This window comes from Pseudopodoces humilis, chromosome 1, assembly GCF_049639895.1.
Source record: "Pseudopodoces humilis isolate 2021_Gansu_Grassland_sample_001 chromosome 1, ASM4963989v1, whole genome shotgun sequence".
Classification (NCBI taxonomy): domain Eukaryota; kingdom Metazoa; phylum Chordata; class Aves; order Passeriformes; family Paridae; genus Pseudopodoces; species Pseudopodoces humilis.
In genome coordinates, this window is record NC_142200.1 from 11,451,940 (window position 1) to 11,476,592 (window position 24,653).

General features: G+C 40.9%; 1 protein-coding gene across 2 annotated transcripts; it reads left to right on the forward strand.

The window, feature by feature from the left end:
• Positions 1–23,486, forward strand: ANXA13 (annexin A13). 2 transcript variants are annotated; one of them, XM_088051654.1, is made up of 12 exons: positions 1–83; positions 1,743–1,817; positions 12,536–12,614; positions 14,845–14,939; positions 16,573–16,743; positions 17,312–17,345; positions 17,422–17,501; positions 18,713–18,781; positions 18,999–19,100; positions 21,008–21,083; positions 21,882–21,994; positions 23,150–23,486. In XM_088051654.1, exons 1-12 carry the CDS (start codon positions 69–71, stop codon positions 23,267–23,269), a joined length of 1,029 nt encoding a protein of 342 aa, XP_087907780.1. In that variant the 5' UTR covers positions 1–68; the 3' UTR covers positions 23,270–23,486. The 2 variants fall into 2 exon arrangements, with proteins under 2 accessions (XP_087907780.1, XP_005516978.2); XM_005516921.2 differs by lacking the exon at positions 1,743–1,817 and having other exon boundaries at positions 19–83.
• Positions 23,487–24,653: the final 1,167 nt, after the last annotated feature.

Sequence of the window (24,653 nt, forward strand, 5' to 3'; positions counted from 1 at the left end):
TTCCAACTGGATGCTTGTTTTATTGAAGAGCAGAAGAGTTGCACCTTCCACATTCAGGCTAACCAAAAATGGGCAGTTCACATGTAAGTAGTTACTTAATTTGGATTGTCAAGAATGCAATGATTTCCTGGGTTTATTTTTGTCGATTTTCACTTTCTGTGGCATTAATACAGCTTCAAGTGAAGATTTAAACTCAAAATCTACTTTGTGGGGGAAACTTGTATGCAGCTGGTAACCTTGCTTCATTACAGTACATGAATAATGAAATTATTACTGCAACACACAAGTCCTGAGTGCTTTAAAGCTCACTGTGGCTTAAACAAGGCAGCACTTCCATTTTGAGAAAAAGAAATTATGCACAAGATGTCCTGAAAAAGCTAACTTTAATTAGTTCAGCAAATTTGTATTGGAATATTCTGAACACTAAAATAATTCCGTAAAGATATATGAAAAACTTTCTGTTGCAAAGGCCAATACTTTCAAAATTTGGCTGTTTATCACAGAACAATAGGGACAGGAATAATCTCAAAGTATAGTGTTTACAGAAGGCCCCGATTAAAATCCAGCTGTCAGGATTTACTGCATCAAATTATTGTATGAGTTTTGACTGAGACCATCTTTGCTAACAATTGTCTGCATGGAGACATTTAACCTCAAAATGACCTGATTGTCAAAAACTTTTGTGACAGCTCTGAATAATTAGTTCCTCTGCAAATTAAGTAGCTTGTGCTGAGGAAGATGGGGGTCTTAGCTCCAATTTTGAAACTAGTGGATAAAAGCAATATTTATTCAGCAGTGCATTTTCTCCTTGAATGCAGAAAAGTGTAATTTTGCAGTATGTATCAATAGAAGATAACCTGCTTGCTGATACAGGCTAAAGTGAGTTTCTGTAAGGTTTATATTATTGTGTAACTATTTTTTAAATCCAAATTCAGCAAGGCCTGGAGACATGCCAAGGTTCTGATGCTTTTGGACCAGCTCCCCAGGACATTTTCTTCGGCAGAGTGAGAAAGATATCCCATACCATTTGCAAGAAGCTCCAGCTGCAATTCCAAGGAGCTTTTTGTCTCCCTGTGAATGGGGGATGATGGTCCCATCTCAAAACCATCTTTTTGCAGACTGGCTGTTGGCCTAAGGGGAGAGGAGTGAGCAGTTCAGCAACACTACCTGTGTCCAGCACTTCCACCTGTGCTCAGGAGACAAGGCCAAGAAGGCTCCTGCTGCCAGGCCACACACACACAGGTCACAGGGTTGTCAACAGGCATCTCCTGACCTTGGAGAGCCTTTCAGTGGACAATGCATGGAATACAGTGCATGGCAAACATACTCCATTCACCTTTAAACTGTCCAGAGGGGCAGGAGTGATCAGAGCACTGCAGCTCAGGCAGGTTTACAGGTGCATGAGCTCCATGCTGGATTAGGTTGTTTGGGTGTGGGTACAGTACATTGCAGCTGTGCTGTAGGCTACAGTGGCAACAAGGGTGATCCCATGTTGGAAGAGAATACCATCATTCAGTCTAGATTAATCTGGGAATTGCATCTCTCTGTTGCTCCTAGAAAGTTACAGGTAATCTTGGAGAAATGGCTCCATCTGTGTCAGAGAACTGCTTCTGGATGAGCAGAGAATAAAATAGAAGCTTTTGCCACAGCTTTTCTGCTGCAGTTTGCTGTTTCTCCTGATCTCATGTTTTGTAACCACAGGCTTATGAGTGTCTTATACATTGTGTTTTTTAAACCTCCAGAGCCAGTCTTACAAACTCACGGAGGATATACGGAAACCAGCTGTAGGGGCTACCAGTTTGTCAGCAGATGAGCCAGTAAGAACTTCTTTTGTGGAGGTTGAAAGGGACACTGTGGTGCTGCAGCACCTGTTGCTGTGGTTTATGGTGGCTTTGGGAGGCTCTGCAATGCACAGAGGCAGCTTTTCTTTTGTGGTCAAAACTGGCGCTGGAAAGATGGGTAAAAATGAGTTGTTTCATTCTGTTGAATAATACAACAGAATTTTGTCTGCTTTGAAATTTCAGAAGTTAAACTTTTACTTAATAGCTTCTGCTGGGAGAAATATGAAATTAATCATCTGTGTCAAATGAGGTATTTTATTTGGTTAAATGAGTTTAGGTTTTAAAACTTTTTTTTTAACTATCATGTTTAAATGGTGTTGTTAATGAAAGCTGAAAGCTCATTGAAATTCTTCAGTGAAAAGCTTCCATTATGTGGATGTTAAAATGGAACTTTTCAGTTCTGTCAGAATGTCTCATTTTTAAATGGAGCTTTCGTCAAAATTCCTATCTTCCTGAATATGTTCGTTTGAACAAAAATGTCAAATTTTACTGAAAAAAATGCTTTCAGCAAAAATTTTCCAACCAACCCGAAAGCGTACCTTTCTCTCAGAAATGGATCTCCCAATTAAGAGCTGCACCTGATGCAACATTACAACTCCAAATCCGCATATTTTCATGTGCTTTTTGCTTTCTCAACTCAGTCCAGAAATTTCTTCCTCCAATCAATGTTTTTGACTGCACATCCTTCGCGATTTAAAGTCTCTTAATTATTTTCTGTGTTTGCAGACTTGTATCAAGCTTATCTGTGCATCTGATCTCCTTAATATTAACACAAATAGAGTCAATCCACCTGGAAATCTAGATAGCTGCTCTGCTATAAGGAAGATGCTTTGAACACAATTTGGGAATAGCAGCATTGGTTTTCATTCTATTATTTGAAAAGTTTGATGGATTCTTAGTTATGTGAAATTGTGTAAATTTTTTTAAGTCTTCTGTCTCTCAAATATCCATGAAGACTGTTTATGCATGATTCTGTGGTGTTTGTGAGTTTAATTAATCTTGGGGTTGGGGTGAATTCTTTGGTTTTAATTCAAATTTTTTGAGATTCTCTGCAACACCCTTGAGTTTCATCTTGTCATTACAAAGCAGAATAAACCTTCTTCCAGAGAGGACTCAATAGTATAAGGGGATTAAGTATAAGGTTGTTGTGGGCAATATGGTTTGACAGCTTGAAGGTCAAAAAGTAAGTATTACCTGGGAAATATATCTGCCTGAGGAGCCCTCTTGGGCATAAGCTCACAAAACTCACAACGACTTCTCTGTTGGCTATGAACATTACTGTCCTTGTAGAAATGTTTCCCTAGTACAGGCATTACCATAGCATGATTTTATTATCTCATCATGAAGCTCAACAATTGCTCTTTGTTACTTCCCCTGGCAGACCAGTGTTCAGCGACAGACGATTCTTGTTCTGTCCCTGGCCGTAAGCCCACAGTCAGCAGAAGACAGAAATAACTTCTTGTTTAGCTACCCACCACTGGGGAAAAGCTGTGGAAGATTCTTTTCATTTCCACAGTCTCTTATTATCCAGGATATTTGCTGTCTGATCTGAGGCTGTCCTGTGAGTGCTGCTGTAGTAGGTGCTAACAAACATCTAACCATGAAAAAATTATGATGCATTTGTGGCAAAAAAAATAGAACTCATCCAAAATATCAGAGTTGATACATTTATGTTTTACATGACGGAAATAGGTCAAATAGTTATGTTTTACAAAAACATTAAAAAATCCAAAGTATCTGGACTCTAATGCTTTTCTTTGTGTACAACAGTTTTAATATACTTTGCCAAGTTCTGTTGTTAAAGAATTTTTTTCACTGGACTCTCATCTCCGTTAGGTGGGTTATTGGCACATATCAGTTATGATATCTGGTAGCTCAAATTTAGGAGCCCAAACAAAGAAACCCCTTGGCAACTAAACCCTCACAATCTAAACTCTCCATTCCTCATGCAACACTCCATACAAATGGTAATATTAGGGGTCTTCTCCCTCTGTATTGGTTCACTGTTTTGTTACCAGATGGTTGCTACCTGGTCATCTTCACATGCCCTGAGGCTGGTTTTGGTGGGGGTTTTGGTCAGTTCTGTATTCCATGTTGGAATATGGTTGTTACAATTCATATACCACAATCAATGGGCTGCCCAGTCTAGCCATTCATTTTTAAGTAATATTTAAGCTGCTAGCTTTCTCTATTCTAGCTATTACTAATGTTCTAGTTGTTCACATTTCACTACAGTCTATCTATACTATTCTTAATTACCAGATTATTAGCTCCAGATTTCTCTGTAATCCATCTTTGATTTACACAACATACCCATATGGTTTATATAAAGTTCAGTTTGTTGTCCCACCACTCTAACTATTTATGTCAAGCAAGAGTTTAGCTACTTTCAAATAATACAGAATTTTCAACAGTTGCTATCCAGAAAAGGACTCTACCTTTATTGTTAACTATGGCTAGTGGCTGAAGCAGTGGACAGATTACTGCTGCTTTAGGTGACTCAGCTGACCTGGGAATATCTTGAAACTTCCTCCACCTCCTTCTTGTGAGGTCGAAAGGTGTTAGACACACAAACCTCCAAATTCTGTAGGCACAGTTGGTTTGTTGGACACTAAACATGCATATCTGTATAGTAATAGCACTTCTGTGTGTCTGTGAATGTATAGATGATGTTTCGATAGAGTGTCTTGCAGAGATATATTTTAGAAACAATGAAAGAACCAAGGGGTGAAGCATGTCATCTTGAGGCTTCTCTGATGGGGTGCAACATCCTTCAAGTTCTTGTCCCTTTAAATAACTGAGCTTTAAAATACATGCAAGGTTGAACATGATGTTCCCAAAGATTGTGCCTCTGGATTTAAGCCCTCTGTAGGTATTCTTAAGTCATGTTAACTTTTATGCTGGCATACACAAGAATTTACTTCAGTTCCATCAAGGTTAGCTCATCATAAGTCTTAGTGGAGGTAATGATATCTCAGCTGAAAAAAGAGGTAACATATGCTATTATCCAAGTGTCTTCCAACCAGGTTTTATAGTCAAAAAAATAAAAGGAGTCTGCCCCCATCATAACAAAGAATTATTGCCAACTTAGAATACAGATTTATCTGTGGTGACTAAAGCAATTTGTTTGCATTTTGTATGGCTTCCATTTGCAAGATAAGTAATCGAAGGAAGTGATGTGAGGCATGACTCATGTCTAACTACAGGCATGGTGTCTTTAAAGATTTCTACCATCCTTTCCTGCCTTGGCTTCAGCAGCCCCACCAGACAAATCAGGGCCTTGTCAGCCCCATGTCCTCTGTGCCAGCCCCATGCAGGTGCCCTCAAGAAATAAAAGCTGCAGTTAAGCTAACAGGTTTTAAAAGTACTCAGTGTTAAAGTGTTCCATCAGCCACAAAAAATTTTGAAAATATTAAAGCTGGACAGTACAAAATTCAGCCATGAGAAAACCACCCCAAACTTATATTTTTCTCTTAATTGTGGGTTTCTTTGTCATGATGATGAGCATGAATAAATTGGATAAAAAATAATCATAGATAATATATTAATAGCTACTAGAAATAGGAGGGACATTGTAGGAGAAAGATGGTTTTACTTTTGCAGTTTAAATAACTGTCAGAGCAATTGCCTTCACTATTGCCACTTGTTTGTAATAGGAAAAAGTAAATGTGACTGATTCTATGAGGATTTTGTTGCCACTGCAGGTTTAGTCCAGATGTAGGAAACAAGGTTTGCACCTCTCTGTTTGGAAAGAGTAACAGAGTCATTGCAAAGGCTATTGACTAGTCCATAAAACTTACATATATTTTCTTATACAGTCTAGAATTAATATAGAAATTGTTTTGATCCTGATAGCACCAAACCATCAGGAACAAGCAAGCTGACAGTGTGTGCTGCTCTCATGCAGCTGTTAGACACAAAACAGCTGCAAGGATTTGGAAGAATGACAGCCTGGCTGGCAGATGGCAGATGGCATTTGGAGACACTGATCCCATACTCTGAGCAGGCAAGGAGACACTTGGCAATTTTTCAGCTGCATATTGTGGTTGACAATGCTCAAGCAAACAAAAATGAGAGGTATATTTTACAAAACAGGTGAAGAAGAAACATTGCCGGCAAAAGGATGTCTTAAGGTTGCACTTTGCCAATTCATTTGTCAAAAATGTCTTTGTCAACCCCACCTTGTTATTACCACAGCACAAACCCCAGTGCTTGCTGATACAGCCCTGCTGCCAACATGCCACATGTTTACTTCTGTTTGTTTTTAGATGTTAGTGCCCATCTACTCTGACCCTGTGTGAAAAAGCCTTTACATTTCACAGAAATTTCTACCTGAATGATTGAGCCCCATTACTTGAACTTTACTGAAGAAGAGCTTGCAGAAGAATCCCTTACTTTGGTGGAAGGATGATAGGAGATAGTGAATGTATCGTCTGCTAATGATGAAATATCCTCGCCCTGAGTGGCCTTTCCCACTAGATGAGACCTGACCCTGCCTACTAGTAATTTCTCTTTGTTTCTTTTGCTTATATTTATGCATGACTTTAATTATATCAAAGAGCTCTAATATTTGGAAGTTTATCTCATGGGAGTACCCACACACTGAAGTGAAATGAGCTTTATCTACTTTTTTGCCCTTTCTAATTGATGGTCTTGAGCCTTCACAGCAGGTCAACCTTTTATGACTGGGAATGTCTTAGTAAATCAGACTATGGGTGAAGTACAAATGTAGCATCATGTTTTCAGTCTGTCTTTGGAAGTAGATCAGGATGAAAATACAGCAGCCTACTCCTATGTTTGTTTTTGTATTTTATTATTCTCCACAGATGGAAATGCTTGAGATGAGTGATGAGGTTTGGGCTGTCTTAAAGACTACTTTGGGTGGGGGTTCAGAGTTTCTTCTGATAACAGGATGTTATCCTGACAACATGTGATGTACTAGAAGTTTTTAACCACAAGATCGAAGAACACATGTCCTTTTTTTTTCCCTAGTCATTACTGTTAGTGTAGTTAACCCTGGATTCCAGTTGCATTAAAGCTCATTAAAGACTTTTGCCAAGATAAATAATTAATCTTGAGTATATGTGTGTTTATAAAAAATTAATCATGTAGGTGCTGATTTGCCAAAAACTGTCTTCTGTGATCCAAGTGTATTAGATACAATTTAACCAATGAGATGCACACCCTGGTCCTGTTGTTTGTTATGCTAACAAGGTGACTAGATGGTTTGGAATATTTCCTGGTACAGAGAGAAAATAAATTTTCTTCTCTACACAAAAGGTAAAGACAGGAATCATAGAACTGGAAGGCACCTTGAGTTGTCAACTCACTTAACCATCGCCTAGAGCAGTAATTAAATATCTGTGAAGAATAAGAAACTGCCCAAACCAGTCCTGACAGCTCCCAGTGCTGAGCTGGAGAAATGGTTCATTAGCTGGAGACTGGGCTCCCTGAAGGTCTTTGTGCTGGTGGCTCAGTGACTGTGCATGGTGAGAAATCTCAACAGGTTCTATAGCTTCCTATCTAGGATGGGTTTTCAGTTGCTTTGACTTGACTGTTTATTTTTCTGGTATTCTTGTCCTCACCTTTAGGACATTAAGGGTTGTTTGGGACTTGGCTTCCCGAAGAAACAGGGTGCAAGAGGATGCAAGATGCTGCAATATGTATATATCTGTTAGCCTAGCTAAAAACATTTGAACCCACCAGACAACGTTAGATTAATTTACTAGCAATGTACTAATCTCAAAATTAGTAGTGCCTGTTATGTTTCTTGGAAATCTTAAGAACAGAGAGACTGTATTAAAAATTCCCTGAACAAAAGACTGAAGCATGAACTCAACCCTGCTAAGACACCAGAGAATCCACACACTTGGGCCATTGTGCCCATCACAGGAATTGTTTCAGCTCTAGTAGGCAGTAGAGGAACCAAAATCAGGCAGACAGGAGCTGTAAATCTCTGGGAAAGCAGGCAGAGAGGTTGCTGGTGCTCACCTGCTTGATAGGAAGGAAAGCTCAGATTGATTCATGTGGAACTAGTTTATGTTATTATTTTTAAAACCTCATTTTTCCAACATAATTAAATATATGTGAAGAAAAAAATGGATGGAAAAACTCTGGCATGATTGTGTAGCCCACCTCCAGTATCTACAATGTGAGACATTTACATCAGGTTGATGGGTGCAGGCCCACAGGAGACCACTGATGTTTGACAGGCAGCAGGCAGCTTACCCTGGGACATCCTAACAGCACCAGAAATCTATGTTTAGACAACTAAATACTGCCCCAAATTTTTTTCCTGATCCCACTCAAGAATATGAGTTAATGCTGTGAAGAGCATGGCCAGGTCAGTCTGCCCTTTCTATCTGCACCACTTTAAGATTTAATTTTTATTTCTGTTAAGCAGCAGCCAAAGAGAAGCTTGAAGTTAGACATCCTCTAAATGAAGCACATAAATTGTACCTGGCAAAAATGAAGACTGGGGTAGGCACTCAGCATACCTGGATCAATCCAGCTCTCCTTAGAGCTTTTCCTATAGCTACTAGAGCTGTATGTCTTCTGCTCTGTCAGCAGCCACACTCCTCCTGGCTCTTCCAGTGATTTTCTTTAAGGGTCTGTGTCTGCATTTATCCATGTACATCATCAGCAGCAGTCTCTGTTTGAGCTGCAGTGGGTGACCAGCACCCCAAGCAGCTGTTCTTTTCATTATTCTGACAGTACTCGCCCATAAACCTGCTCCTGAGCAGGCCTGTGGCATCTGCATGAGATGATGGAAATGGAAAAATAGCTGATTGCTCAAGCTGGATTATCATCTGTTTTCAGAGAGGTCTCTCTTTTGCAATACAGGAAACTACCTGACATGTTCATGGTAGCACTTCTGTTCTTGTCTACTGACAGATGAGCAAGATTAATTGTCTTTAGGCTGAGGAAATACTAGATTTTTAGGAGTGTCTGCAATGTATTGCAGCAACCTACCAATGCCAGCTTCTGATGCCTTGAATGCATCAGAATTCTTCTTCCCCCACTCCCACCATGTCCTTTTGGCTTTGCTGACCTTTGTTAAACAGTTTATTTGTGCTCCATAAGGGCTCCACATGCTGAAACATCAAAGAAAAATCTACAAAGCTTCTCTAAGCATTGCAGATCATTGTCAACTATAAACTCATCTCCCAAAGTCAGATTAGGAAAAACTACTTGGTGTGCTTTAAAACAAGTTAGAACAAAACAAGTTAGTTTTAGATCTTTTATAAACTGTCTAGTTTAATATAAATAACTCTGTGGCAATTTTAGCCAAAGCTGCAAGGGAAAGAGATTATTGTCTAAAGTACACTTGAGTGAGACAAAAAAACTATTCAGGATAAGAGAAAAAAAGTTGACACAGGCCATAAATACAACTATGCTGGAAGTGAAAAGAATATTTTTTACCATCAGAACTCTGATCACATTAATAAATATAGAACTATAGGAAAGAAATGAGAATAAAATTAAATGAGTGGATGGAGCTGGACCAATTTGTGAAAGCAAGTTCCCTTACACGCTATGTCCAACTTCAAAGTTATTTGCAGACTGTCCACCTGATATTTCAGACTCCACACCTTGCTCTCACCAAATTTTCTAGAATACTTCTAAATCAGTAACTAATCTAATCTAATCTAATCTAATCTAATCTAATCTAAATCCTAACTCTAAAAAAAGAACTATATTAAAGTGGTTCTGCCCATGTTTTTAGAAGAAAAATGACTACAGGTTACAAATGGTATTAAACATCGATCGATTTTGCCATATATCCCCTACAGGAAAATCCACCTGTCAAAATTCAGAGGGTATGGAGTAACTCTGAAGCAGCTCTCCCTCTCCTGCATTGGGAAGCTGTGTCAGTGGGAAGGTCAAGGATGGGACTCAGCAAGTAGTGAATTTTAGCCAGTGCTTCTCAGATGACCCAGGAGCTGGCTTTGACAGTCGCTTACCACAGTGTCAGATTTCTCTCTATAAAGATGTTGCTAGTATTACACACAGTACTATAAAAATGGTATCCCCCAGGCACATAATTTAATGTTTTGCAGTAATTTTCTTGGAGACAGAGGCTTTAGCTGAGCTGACTCAATAAATTCCTCTGGTGCTTTAAAACGAATATGTCCTGAGCATCAAAACAGGCCTTTCTTCCTTCATGATCTTTGCCTTGAAAATAAATGTTTCTGTATTTATGTCTTTATCAATAATCATAAATCTACAGTGTTATTTCAGTTTCTGGTGGTACCATTTTCCTGCCTGTTGCACCTGTGCTGCACAGAAACAAAACACCTCCAATGCAAGTTGTACCTAGGAATGAGGGGCTCAGTAAACCTGAGGATAACTGACCAGCCATCATGAGAGAGAAAACCACTCTCTCAAAGTCCTGACACGACCTTTCCATGACCAGGTGCACCTGCAGTAGGGTTGGGGCAGTGGGAGCTGCAGAGGCAGCAGCACCAGCATAAGAAGGGCAATTCCCACAGCCCAGCACTTCTGCTGGGCAAGGCATGGCAAAGGACAAACCAACTCCCACCTTTGTGTGTTTGTGCAGGTGTTTCTGTCCAGGCTGAATGTCTGAAAAGTGGGAGACAATTGCAGATGAAGCCTTTTTCTTGTCACTTCTCACCACTGCACCCTCTGTCCCAAGTCAGGAGGCAGTGAATGTGAAGCAACAGTTCTCTCCTCTTACTGTTGCAGAGAACCTGAGAGTCTATAAATTAGAATAGCACTTGGACAATTGCAAAGTAGTCAAATATCTACATTTGATATGTTAGCACTTTTCTCTGTATTTTGTGCTACAGAATTTCCCCCTTTTTTTCTGATTTTTCAGCTGCTTCTTTGGTCCTTTTGGTTTGCTTTGCAAACAACTCTAGAATAATTGCAATACTGCCTGCCTAACACAGACAGCAAGATGTACTAAGCATACTAACAGTAAAGAGCCAAAGTAATGGCATTTCCCTGGAGCCTTCTCCATGCTGAACAGCCTCAGATCTCTGAGACTGTCAGTCCATTTCCTTTATACATGATGCCATCAAAGGAGAAGCACCTACCTGCTATAATAGAAAACTGTGAATGGAATTAATTTTGAATAGTTATCAGTGCATCTGCTTTCTCACTTTGTGTTTTTTCCTTTCCATTTTGACCCAAACTATCAGGAAATTTGAAGACTAGAAAATATTAGTTATGTATATGCAAGTATTTCCATCTTGTTAGAAAGGTTTAGGAAAACTTGTGTGAGCATACAATAGGATATATCTTTAAAAGCAACATTTGTCAAAATGATGGGGCAATCAAAGTGTTACCTTGTGCTGTAGAGATGAAGAGAAATTATTGCATTGTTATTGTACCTTACTAATTGTTATAATTGTAAAAACAACTTTCTGTTTCAGCTACCATTAGCAGTAGGCTGTACCCTAGCTGCTAACTGCATTGGAAATGCCAGGTAGCTAAATGGCTTCAGTCAATCACAAAGGCACATTGATAAAGCACTGTAGGGACTGGCTTTGAGGTTTCCTCCTTGAGAACTGACCCTCTGCCTTTTGGCAGAGGACCCCTTTAGCCAGAGCTGTACTCTTTCACCAGAACAAGTAGATGACAGCATGACACTTTTGAAGCATACCAACAAACAGACTTTCAGACTGTATCTATACTTGTAAATAAAACATGTTGTTCTCTGGCCTGATGGGTATGTGGCAGAGCATGGCCCACAGCCATGTGATTAAATTTATTCCACAAGCAGAATGATGTTGTGCCTAATGTCTCAGGAATGGTCTCTGCCCTGTGCTGCCCCCAGAGACAAGGAGGTTAATCAGCCATTTAACATCTTCTGCTCTTCAGCAAGCTAGTGGCATTTTCAGAAGGGATTAAAAGTAGACTGCCATGCCCTGCAGTATCATAACTCTTAAGTAACAGTGGTGGTGCCAGTGCCTGGCAGCCCTGCAAAGCAAGCAGCCTGATCCACATGTTGCCATTTAAAAGCAAATGCCAAAGCCCTGCCAGTGCCAGCTTAGACCCCTGAGTGTCTGCATACTGACTTGTGCTACTTGACTTAGGACCCTGGGACCTATTTTCTACTACTATTTTAGAGTTTGGGCATTTAAAAATCTTTATTAATCATATTAGAGGAGCTGAAATCGTTGCTATCATCATGGTCTCAGATAGTTCTACTCTTTTCTGAGAAACAGCAAAATGAAGGGTGTACCAGCATTGCAGCCCCTGTGACTCACAGCTTGTCAGATTAGAAGGAGCAGACATGGTTTTCTGTTTACTTTGATATGTCAGGCTGTAAACTGCTGCAGCAACTGTGGACTTTGAGTTATTGTCCTGTCCCTGTAAATTTAGCTCAAGGTAGCCACATGTATTATTTTGACAAAATAAAAAAACTAAACGAAAAAACCTCCTCAGCAACAACAAAAAACCCAGCTTTATCACATTCTACATCTCCAATTATCTTGTTTACATGAATGCATCATATAAGAAAGGTTTTCAGGAACAGTTTTTATCCAGATGATTGAGGTTGTTATCTGACATGAAGATGCCTAGTATGAAGTTATTTCAGCAAAGCCCAGCCTGAACTTCAAGGTTTAGATGGTGTGAACAAAGATCAAGCAAGAAGCTGGCCCAAAGTGCTGTCATTCTAATGCAAATTTGTTTGCTATGTGTCTGTTGTGTCTCCATCTTTCCAGTCAACCCACAAGCGCCACCATCATGGCTTTGATGCAGAGCGAGATGCCAAGAAAATATACAGTGCCTGCAAAGGAGTAGGTAAGAAAGACTTTGGAGATTCTTGGATTTTGTACAGAGGGCAGATCAATATTACAAAGATCATGTACATGAACTTGGGCAAACCAACTGTTCCAACCAGTTTTAGGTAATCTTTATGCTTTCTGTCACATAGTAACTCAAAGAACAGTCACACCCATGGAGATAAATGGGAAGGGAAGCCAGCTTGTTCCTCAAAGACTGGTAAGATCTAGCTTGATAATTGCATGTATCCAGAAGATTAGGGTGAACAAGGTATTTGTTCCCTGTAATAGGAGCATCAAGCTGTCAAGACTAATTTGACAGTCACGGGGTCCATCTAGTCAGGTCAGATTAAGGTCATGGTTATATATCCTTTCTCAGGCCTCCGGGGACCAGTGAAGAACATCATCACCTCCATATTTCATCAGAGTCCACTGTAGCTCCATCAGGTGAAAGGAATTTACAATGATTTCAACCTTCATCAGTGATTTTTAACTGAAAATAAAGTAAGCTGCCTGACTGCATTGATGTGAGTGAGGAATGCATAGTGTTTCATGAAATCCGAAGGTCCATGGAGTGACAGCGTTCAGTAAAGGAAGAATATCCAGGCAGTGCACAAGATAAATAAGTTATTAATTCACTCCAGGTATTTGCACAGTTAATATGTGAATTTAAGCATTTCTTCCTGGTATAGCAGTGACATTCAGAATCAGCTGGGTTAGTGTTCAATTTTAGGAACTGTTCCTGTTGTACCAGCTGAGCCCTCTCAAGACAGTTGTTCAGAGAAGTCCCCTGAGAGTTTAACCCAAGATTATCAAATAGGAGTTTAATTCCTTCTAAAATTGGATAATGTCTTCTGCCTTGGATCTAAGCAGGAAGAACTGAACTAGATGCCCTAAAGTTGTCCTCCATGTACCTGGTGGTGATATGAGGGATGAAAACGTATCAGCTGTTGCTGAATACCAATATAATTTGTATCTTTATCCTTTGGGCTGGTTGCCACTCAGAAACCCTTGTTGGTTCCTGCTCCTACTACAAGCTTGAGATGAGGCACAGCACAAAGCCCAGAGATGGCCACACAAAGGCATCAGACTGCAGAGCACAAGGAGAGTGTGGGGCAGTGACCACCAGCAGGATGTGTGGGCAGACCTTGCATGTGCTTTGATGCCTTTGGTCTGCCATCCTAACCCTTGATACACTACGGGCATTTGGGCAGTGCCCATCACAAGCCATCATATGTCTGTTCTGGCTCACATTCTCAATTTCGGTACTTGTCATGAAGAAATAATGCCTGAGTCAATCTGCTGGCCCTTAGATGGAAGTGCACCAGCATATCTGTGTTAATGCAATAGCTGCCCTGTTGTATTCTTCATACATCCAGGTAATATCACTGTGGTCCTGTCTCTTTTTAGCTGTAATAAATGCCTTCCAGCAGCTCTGTTTAGTGCAAACATCTGTTTATATGGCAGATGGGAACAAAAGTACAAGAGCAAGGTCACTGCCTTTAGTAACCTTCTTCAATCCACTGCATAAGTTAGAACTCAAAGCTGACTGAGGGCTTTTTCCCTGGAGGGGGCTGCTGCCCTCTGTGATGGGCAGCACAGCAGCTGCGTCTCTTTGGGCAACCCAACACTCCCACTTCACTCTGATTTTTGCCGAGAAAAACAGCATTGGCAGAGACTGAGACCATCCAGGCTGGTTCCAGCTCCTTTTCCTGACTCCATTTAGCAAAATTAATGCCTGTATTAATTAAAAATTAATTTTAAAAAAATGCAGCAATTTTTTACTGGCTTCAGGTTAGTGAGCTAGTTCAAACACATCCTTGCTTGCCCCAGCCCCTTGCCCCACTGCCCTCATTCTGTTGTGCCAGCACAGCATTCACACACGTAATAAACTGGGTCTGGTGGCCCATCACTTGGAACTGCTTAAAGAAGCATTGTCACCAAAAACATCTATGTCAGCTTATGGGCACTGGCATAACCCTGATTTTAGGAGCAGTGTCTGCCCTTCCCAAACAGAAGGCTCAATTTCTTTGATATGAACAGCATGAGATGGTGAAATTTTATTTTATGGTCTGAACATTGTAGCTGACTACAGTTTAAATTATCCTCAAAAGAATCTTAGATGCTACAAATCCTAAAGGTGGTACCACTGGGGATATATGTACAGGATTTTTTTCTCTTTAGAGGTCACATTTTCTTTCCTCTGCATTAGATTCCATGAGAATCCCTATGCAAATCTTCTTTTTCAGGAACTGATGAAAAAAAAATTATTGAAGTCTTATCAAGTCGAACATCGGAGCAGAGACAACAAATAAAACAGAAGTACAAGGCTTTGTACAGCAAGGTATTCTGAAATAAGTGGCCTTTCTGTTTGATACAGCTGCCTCTGAAAATACAGCCTACAGGCCTCTGCTTTTGAAAATATCATGGGAAAAGTGGATTTAAGGAGGAGACCAGTTACTTTCTGATTCAGCAATTTATTTTATCTCATATAATTCTAGGCCTCAGAATCTTCTTAAAGTCAGCCTTAACCAGATCAGAGCATTTTAATCAAAGCTGGGAGAGCTAGAAAATAATTCATAACTGAAATAGAAAATATTTCAGCTTGTGTTCATCTTCAGCACAATCAGAAAAATAAGTTAATGTAAAAGGGAAATTTTAAGTCAGAGTCCCACTTAGACCAGATGCAAAATCAGAGAAACTATTTGATTTTGCACAACTATATTTTTATTGAGTTTAATAGAAGTAATATTTATTCAATCCAGTGATGAAGTAGAATATGTTGCAAAACTAAGAAATTTCATTGGGCGCTTGATTTCTGCAGGAGGAGGCATAAACTGCCTTAATGATTTTGTGTGTAAGAAAAATAAAGCTTCTAAAATATTATTTCAGTAAACAGCTGAATCCTGAAGACCTTATTATTAAACTGGTATTTTCTTAGTGTCTGCTTGCTCACTAATCAGTGTCAATAAGACAGTCAGCACTGAAGGGGAATGAAAGCTTTAAAAAGCGTGTAAAATTTACAGCAAACATGATACAGATTTTAGTTACATAAATACTGTAGATTTTGTTCTATAATGAGGGTTTTATTAATAAAAATAGGCATTAGAAATTACCAAATGCCATAAAACATCACAGTGGCAACAGTTCATAGCAACCCTTTTTGCTCTCCTGGGCAGCCTGAATCGGAATGGGGCACAAGCGGTACCATCTCACTCTCCGGCTGCTCCAGGAACTTGCAGCATTTATGGTGCGTGTGTTGAAGCTGCTCCAACACAGATGGCAGCCTCTGACTCCAGTAGTTGGGTGTTCACGTGTGGTTGTGTAAGCAGGAACCTGAGAATAATAGACTTAGAGCTGTACTTCTCATTCAGTGTTCTGAACTTGTCAAGTGCTTCCCATACTGCAGGAAATGTTCACTGCAGATAGGACTTCAAAGACATCCTTAGCATGCTCTAGCCAGCTCTTCTCTAGGGTCTTACTAAATTTTGATTTAAGGTTGATGTGGGGGGGTGTGTGTAAAAATGCTGTTTAGTTGGCACAAAAGCACCTTGCAGAAATCTGCTGCTTTTTCCATTGGTCAGTTTTAACCAAAATTGACAGAGAAGGTTCTTAATTTGATACCCTGTGTGGCAGCTCTTTTGAAGGCAGAAGCTTCTGCATTTTGTTTCAGAGTAAACTCCTGTTAAGCTTTTCAAAACTCTAGTTTGCATTTGTTTACACAAGTAAGAGTCATAACTAGACTGATATTGGCTGGTATTTGAAGACAGGGCAACCATTTCAGTCAATCTGAAACCAAAATTTTTAGGGAACTTATTTTGAAAAAAAAGTCAATGTATTTTAAGGCCTTTTTAAAAATGTTTTGTCACTTTTTGGTACAGAAGGAGCTTTTCAATCATTAGATTTCCTGAAACAAATTAAGAAATCCTCTAATCTCACCTCAGCTTTTGCACTAACCCTCCTGACTGTCCCCATAGGAGATGGAAGAGGACCTGAAGGGAGACCTGAGTGGGAATTTTGAAAAGGCTGTGCTGGCTTTGCTGGACTTGCCCTGCGAGTATGAGGCCCGAGAGCTTCGGAAGGCGATGAAGGGAGCTGGGACAGATGAGTTGCTGCTGATCGAGATTCTCTGCACACGAAACAATAAGGTTGGGGCACCATGTGTGACTTCCCTTAGGCAGCAGGGCAAAGAGCTCACCAAGAGGATCCCTGGGAGAAGGAAGAGGGATCAGTCCAGCTTCTGTGGCTGAAATTCCTCTTGCCAGTGTTTGCAGCAATAAGATTGCCATACTGGAGCTGAAACTTTAACAGGAGTAAAGACCAATAAAATCAACATTCTTTCCTTTATCCTACTCCTACCTGACTTGGATGGTGAGAATTCCCAGATACATGTTAAAGGTCAGCTTTGGCACTGTTCTGATGGTTCAGAGGTACCAGGAACATGATCCTAGTGAAAAACAAAAGTTAGCTCTTTCCCAAATGCAGGGAAAACCAGAGGAACACCAGCATGAATCAGGCACCCCTCAAAGCATTGTCCTCAACAGGGACTGGGAATTCTTGGCTTCTCCCACCACTGTGGCTGCTACATCTCACACACGACATGCATGGTGCTGACTCGCTGGTGTTTTGTTTGCTCATTTATTTATTAATTAATAAAATATTATTTATTTATTTATTTATTTATTACTTTATTACTTTATTTCTTTGTTTTCCTAGGAAATTGTAAACATAAAGGAGGCCTACAAACATTGTGAGTAGTTTTATCTTTCTAACACCTTCATTTAACCTTCACTGGTTGAACTCTCACAGATTTTTTTTCTTCCCAGTGTTTGATAGGGAACTAGAATCTGATGTTAAAAGTGACACCAGTGGCTCCCTACAGAAGATATTAGTCATGCTGCTAGAGGTAAGGCTGGGATTTTCTTCTTATGCAACTGTCTGACAGAGATATTTCCTTTTATCCTTCAGTAATCATAATAAACATTGGCTGGTCTTTATAAAAATGCAGTAATGATAAGTAATATAATATTAAGGTAATTACAGTAAACAAAAAGCCTTCAGTATAAGAGCCTTTCATATCTATGACTTTTAAATAAAAATATTGTAATAATATATAATATTATTATAATATATAATAATATATAATAATATATAATATAACAATAAACATATCTAGCTTTTCTAATATGTACACTTTAATTTTATAAATATTGATACTTCAAAAATAACAGGATTGTTTTACTGTTATTTATACCACGGTAAAGGCTACTCATTCAAGGTCATGGCCCCATTATTCTGAAGTTTGCCTCAAGCCACTAAATCTTATTTCCATCTCAGCCAAGGATTTTAGAATTCAGATACAGAACAACTGGGAAAGAGATTGCTGTTATGTTAGTTTTTCATTCATCAAAAAAAGCATATTTTCCATTAGAACACATTTTATTTTAAACCCCTTTCAAGAAATAAAGCAAAAAATCAATACATTCATAAAGACACATTATAACTAAGAAAATAGGAGCATATCGAGAAATGCAATGTGGTGGTCAATCTGATCTGACAGCCCTGAGAAATGAAAAGACTATTGAATAAATAAAAGAAGCTTTGATGACATAACAGTCACATCACTAAATACATTACAGTTAAGATTCTCATTCTGGGAAGCATTGATACAGCTCTTTCCGACCTCTTGTGTACTTTCAGGAGTAGCAAATACATCTATTCCTTTTTTTTTTTCTTTTCATCGATCAGTCATTCATAATTTGTCCCAGGGATGACAGTGTTGGTGAATGCTCAGAGTACATAGGTTAGGCAGGAAAACATTTCACATCTACCAGGGCATATCCAGGGCTGTGAGAAACATCAGCGGCTCCCTGCGGGTGCTGGGCACTGTCCTGCCCCAGAGGATCCGCGCTGCAATGCTCCTGGGGCCCAGCACAGGCACATAAAGCTGGGGATGAGCCCCACACGGAGGCTTCTGAAGGCAGCGAGCCCAGGAGCCCCACCGTGCCCATCACCGGGCTCGTGTCAGCAGATGGCAGCAAAACTCCAACCAAAATATCTGCCAGGGCCACCAGCACTCGGCTCCGCTGTTTTTTACGGTTTTCTCCTTTTCTGCAGGCAGCCCGAGATGAGACCCAACAGGTCAACGCAGAGCTTGCTGAGCAAGATGCCTCAGATCTGTATAAAGTAAGTGCAGTTGTGTAAAAATCCCTTTTGTCCCCGTGCTGAGCAGCAAGGGCTGCCTCAGGGGGACAAAACAAACCAAGCACGGGGGCAATGGCAGAGCAAGGAGAGGAGCAAGGGGGGCACGGCCTGGAGCTTGGTGGATCAAGGGCTCTGGCTGACCCCATGTCTCTACTGTGTATAAACAAGTGCTTCCAAAAAATAACATGTGATTTTGAAGGCAGGAGAAGGCCGTTGGGGAACAGAGGAACTGGCTTTCAATGTGGTTCTAGCAAAGAGAAGCTATAGCCAGCTGAGAGCTACTTTTCAAGCCTATGAAAAGGTGAGTTTGTCTTCTGCAATGTGGGTTGCATAGGCCCTGACATATAGGTGCAGATCCTGCAATGGCTCTGAAGAGCCTTTTCCAACCTAAGTGGTTCTATGTAGAGCAGACAAACCTTTACCTGCCATTTTATAACTTCTTGAATATTTTAAGAATCTTGGAAAACATATTTATACAACTGTATCCTGAGAATACAGAAATAGGTGATTTACAGGAGAAGCTGTATCTTCTGCCAGTGAAGAACCCATTCCCCTTCATAACCTACACAATATTCAACCAAATAAATGTCACAATTTCTTTGTTCCTTCCCACAGCTGCAAGGCAGTGTATCCCCCTTCTGCAGCAAAGGGTCAGGGTCACAAACTCCTCCCCTGAAGGAAGGATTTACTTTTCTGGTTATTTTACTTCTGAAAGACCTTCTAGGAAGGTCTTTCCTTCTCCTAAACAAAGCCTGACAAGGTGTCTCCTCTGTTCCCCCACTTCACAAGCTCATATTGTCTGAGGAAAAGTTTATCTTCAGCCTTTTCCTCTCTGCCCACAATGGACAGATGGTCTGTGCAGGTGCTTTGCTGTGCTTTCCCCTGTCTCCAAACATAAGGCAAAGTAGGCAGCAGGATCCTGGTTGCTTAATACTTCTCCCTGTGTCACCCAGCAAGAACATTTTACTCATGCCTGGGCCTGAACCTGACCTGATTTGGAGATACCTTGGAAATTACCTCTGAAAGTCAAAGCAATGGGAGATCCAAGGTCCTTCTCCTAGCAGCAAGGTGGAAGCTCAGCAGTGACATTCCCAGGAAAGATTCTCCCTCCAGCCTCTGGCTCTCAGTACTGAACTTCCCAGGGAAGACTCTGAGTTCATCAGAAAACTGTAGCCTTAGGCACTGAAGATGAAAAGAGCTCAAGTCAAAGCCATATTTCAGTGTCAGCATAATAAGGAATCAATAGCTACAAAAACATTTGCAGCTTAATCCAAGTTTTGGGTTGTTGCTGGCAGGAGAACAAACCCAGTCACAAACTGATACTTTCTCCCTTGGAGTGGCCCAAACCCTGGGGATTCAGTTAGATGCTCCAATAGCCAAGCTACCTTGGCTTTTTGATTCCTAAAGCTGAGCAGATCAGGTTGCCCAAACCAACCCACCACATCCTGCCTGGCTGCACATGGAGTAGAAGTAGGCCAAGATAGGAGCCCAAATCTTGCAAAATTGTCCTTCCCTTCAGCTGGAGAGATACACAGGGAGGGCAAGATCTAGACCAGGTTGGATGTTTGCAGAACTTAAGCCCTAAAGCCTTATGTGGTGCCCTTGCTGCCTTATACACTGTGTCCCAGCTCTGACCTAAAAGTCAGAGTCCTGAATCATGCAGGGACATCCTGATACGCAAAGCAGAGCAAAGTAAAAGTCTTTGAGGTTCCTGAAGTTCACAAAAGTCAGGATAAACTCTGTTTTGAAGAGACAGTCTGCTCCTCCAATTCCCTACAGAATAATACAAAAACTTTGGGACGACCGCAGTGCTTGTAAACTGCCTGGGAAGCCAAAGACAATAAGTAATAGAACTTCACAGAGTTGGTAAAGCTCCAAAAATTATCTTATTTATGTGGGAGCCTTTGATAGAGGGGCTAGAGAAAGCTCGAACAGTTTCTGCTGACCAGGGGTCACTCAAGAAGAAGCTGCAGCTGTCAGGTACCTGGGGCTGTATGATGTAGATTTTCCATCACTTCTCTTGGTGCCAGTGGATCTATGAGCACTTACACCAGAGGAGAACTTCATTTGCCCTCAAATTACTCCTTTGGAAAGGCTCTAAAGGATCTGGATTCACCTTTTGCCATTGGATCCTGAATCTGATGCTGGTTTGTACAGTGGGAAGACATGTACAGACAGAAGCTCTTATGCTCCTTTTTGTTCTCACAGGTGTGTGGGAAGGACATAGAAGAATCCATTAAAAGTGAAACATCTGGAGATCTGGAGAAGGCTTATCTGACTCTAGGTAAAAAGCAGTAATTTCAAGACTTGTCTTCTCTAGTTCTTGCCATCACCTGACACTGGTTGTTTGGGGTCTGTGTACAGTCTGGTAACAGCCATTGAGTTACCCCTAAGCTGAACTAACACATCTGCTGGGGAAAAGAGAAACAGTTTTCAGTAGAGATTAGGACTCTTCAGTTTTAAAAATGAAACTAGCCAGACACAGCTCCTCTCCACACAGCTGAATGATTTGTCCTCTAACACAGGGTAGCCACCTCCAAGCTGCCCCTGGGACCATGGCTGGTGATAACTTCCAGCAGATGCTTGGGCACCACAAGAAGTGTGCTAGGCTGCCATCACAAAAATGTACAGGGTCCTTGACAGCAATTTAGCACTAGGGTTGGCTTTGACAGTGTCCTGTCTCCAGTTAGCTCAGTGGTATTGCTGTTACACATCTGGATTTAGGCCCTCCCAGATCTTTCTCCTGTGATCTGCACAGTGAGAAGCCACCCCAAGAATAGATGGGCAAGAGGAACCCCATAGGGGCAAATGCTCATTCTCATTCATGTCATTTTCACTGTGGAATGGCAGAGTACTCAGTGCTGGTAATCTCTTGTGGAAAAATGGACATGCCCTTTCAGACTCCAAGATTTCTCCTTGCATACTGATAGGGGATCAGTCTCAGAATAAAAGCCCTGACAGCTCAAATGTCTAAGCATAAACACTAGAGTTTCCTTTTCTTTCCTATTTATTGAATTCTGCTTGAAGTTATCACAAACTGTAAATGTACAGGTGTAATGAGGCCTCTTACTGTTTTCTTTAGTCAGCTGTGCCAAAGACTGCCCAGGTTACTTTGCCACACTTTTGCACAAGTCGATGAAAGGAGCTGGGACTGATGAAGAGACCTTGATTCGCATCCTTGTGACCAGGGCTGAGGTAGGGTGCCTTGTGTCCTGTAATGCCTCACATCAGCTCTGGGAGAAGTACAAATGTAGAGGGTATGGAGTGAGTCCTGATAGATCACATGCTCAGCAAACCCTTTTCAGCCCAGTGACATCAGTGGTCACACTCTGCTTCTGTACCCAGGCACCTCTAGTTTTGATATTGCATCTATTTCTGTTTTCAAAGGACCTAAATGAGGAAGCATGTAGGCAATTTCAAGTGGAGTCAACTGTACCTGGTTAAAACCAACCCATGGGGAGGTCTAGGCCCAGTAGGATGTGTAAAAGTAATTCCTAGTTAATTACTGATAAAGCAGCAATTCCAATTTGAGAATTGCTGATAAACATATGTTGCTAATTTTCTCTGATTCCAGCTGGGAAAAAACATATGGGGAGGAGGGGAGAAAAATTAAAAGCCAAAGGAGTTAACTGTCATTTTAAGAAGCACAGAACTTCACAAGGCATTTGAGATGTTTAAGCACAATCTTTAAGTATTCCTTCTAACCCCAGGGCTGTTTCAATCGACACAGAGGAGGAGCCTTTCACAGGCATGAGGAAAGCATATTTCTCAATGATCCACAGTGAGAAAAATTAGGCTTCAGGGTATTCTCTATTAAGACACAGTCATTATAACATGTAAAACCCACAGTGATAAAGATCAGACCTGTGCTGTAGGTGCCTTTTTACAGGAAAGCTCAAGACAAGCTTGAGCTTTGTTTCTTCCCTGCAAGTAACCAGTAAATTGCTTCTATGGGTGGAAAAGAACTCTTTTAGCCATACTCCTGGGACGTGCCCCTTTCCCTGTCTGCCACCAAGGGATGGCCTCAGGAGTTCACAGCAAACTGTGAGTTTTTCCAGTACAAAGGCTGTGCTGGCACAGCACCACAGGGCAGATATTCTCCCAGCATAGCTTTCCATGCAGGCCCTCTTCACAGTTAGCATCCCCTCACCACCATCTGACATGGGCTTACCTTTATTTCAAGTGTTAAGCTGAAAGTCCTCTGAGATTTTTAGATCTCCTGGGTTCTCCTCTCCTACTCCCACTGGGTGTGGTAGGCCTTGAATCTGAACCTAGAGGTGCTGGCAGGAGCAGGGCATGTTACTCAAAGCATTCACCAGTTTTCTAAAGAAGCTCTTGGTGTCTCCTCAGAGCGACCTGCCAGCAATAAAGGAGAAGTTCCAGCAAATGTACAAGAAGCCATTAGCTGAAGCTGTCCGATCTGACACCTCCGGGGACTTCAGAAAATTGCTGCTGGCAATTTTGCACTAAAAGCCCATCAAGAATGAAGAGGCATGCTGAGCAGCCGTCTCTTGATTAGTTTCCAAAAAAGCATCCAAAAAATGTGGCATTAGCACAAAGAAAAAAATCCAATTTATTTTCTTTCCAGCTGGGAAATATGTTGCCAAGTAATGTTGGACGTGAGGTTTATGTTATGGCTATCTTGCCAAATGCCCTTAAGCAATAAAGACATGTTGAAAAAATTAGATATAAATTGACCTCTTTGTGTTTGCATATGTGGAGGAATCTTCTGTCATTGTTTCTTCTGGGTAGATTTTCTGTCTTCTTCTCATTCTGAAGATTATCCCTTCTCTTTCCTAAATTCAATGAATGTCATGTCATGCTGTTACAGTCCTGCCAAGAGAAAATGGATAGTAATTTCTTCTCAGCTCATTATCACAGCTCTTTAAACAACCTGAGGGCTGTGAATTAATGATTTAAGTCAGGCCCTGATTAAAATCCTGCTGTCAACAGGGAAGACCAGAGTGATTTCCCTATCTGTGAGTTGCACTCTCAGCAGTCACCTCCTAAATTATCCCATGAAGGAGATAAAGACTTGCAGTCCCCACCACCACAACCTCCTGGGATATGGTGCAGGAGCGTCACAGGAGAAGAGGAGGGTCTTTTGTGAGGTAGATATCAGGCAGGAAATGCTGTTCCCAAATAGGAAAACATGGGCCTCAGGACAGCTGCATGGTCTTCATCCTGGGATGTTTCTAAGATCTGACTGAATAAAACTCTGAGTGACCTGGTCTGATCCCATGGCTCACCCTGCTTTGAGCAGGAGTTTGAATTAGAGACCACTGGACGTCCCTTCCTCCCTGAGCCACCCAAAGATCTTATAATCATATGAGAGAAGATGTAGATGAAAAATAATAGAACATGACTACTAAGAAGAAGAGAATGAAGAATTTAGGTCTAGGAGATGGGTTAATGAGTGTTTCTCTTTGTCTGGCCCCTTTTGCCTCTTAAGTGCACCAGCACTCTGCATGATGAAGGGTCTTTCAGGCTTCCCCCCAAGGTATGATGACTGATGGCATCATATTCCCATTGAAAAAAGTATTTCTGAAGCACTGGACCTGTTTCTCTTCCCTTGGATCAATGTCACAGCAGTAGCACCTGGCCATCTAGTTATAAGTTGGGGCAGTATAAAGGAGAGATGGGAAAGATGTGTGGCTTTTAAGAACAATGATTGGTGTCTCACACAGGTGTAATATAATGTTATGGCATTTTAAAGGCCTGATCCTTCTTTGGGAACGTTTCTAACTACCTAAAAATATCAGGGGCAGATCCTGAATGCCTTTATCACAGGCATTTTAATATTCAGATCCACCAATAACAGAGCAATGTAGGATCTAAGTATCTTCTTGTTGCT

Excerpts from the sequence above, each read along its gene's own strand:
- ANXA13 (XM_088051654.1), top strand. Across the intron at positions 18,782-18,998 it reads ATGCCTCAGATCTGTATAAA|GCAGGAGAAGGCCGTTGGGG; the intron begins GTAAGTGCAGTT and ends GTGATTTTGAAG. Across the intron at positions 21,084-21,881 it reads GAAGGCTTATCTGACTCTAG|TCAGCTGTGCCAAAGACTGC; the intron begins GTAAAAAGCAGT and ends TGTTTTCTTTAG.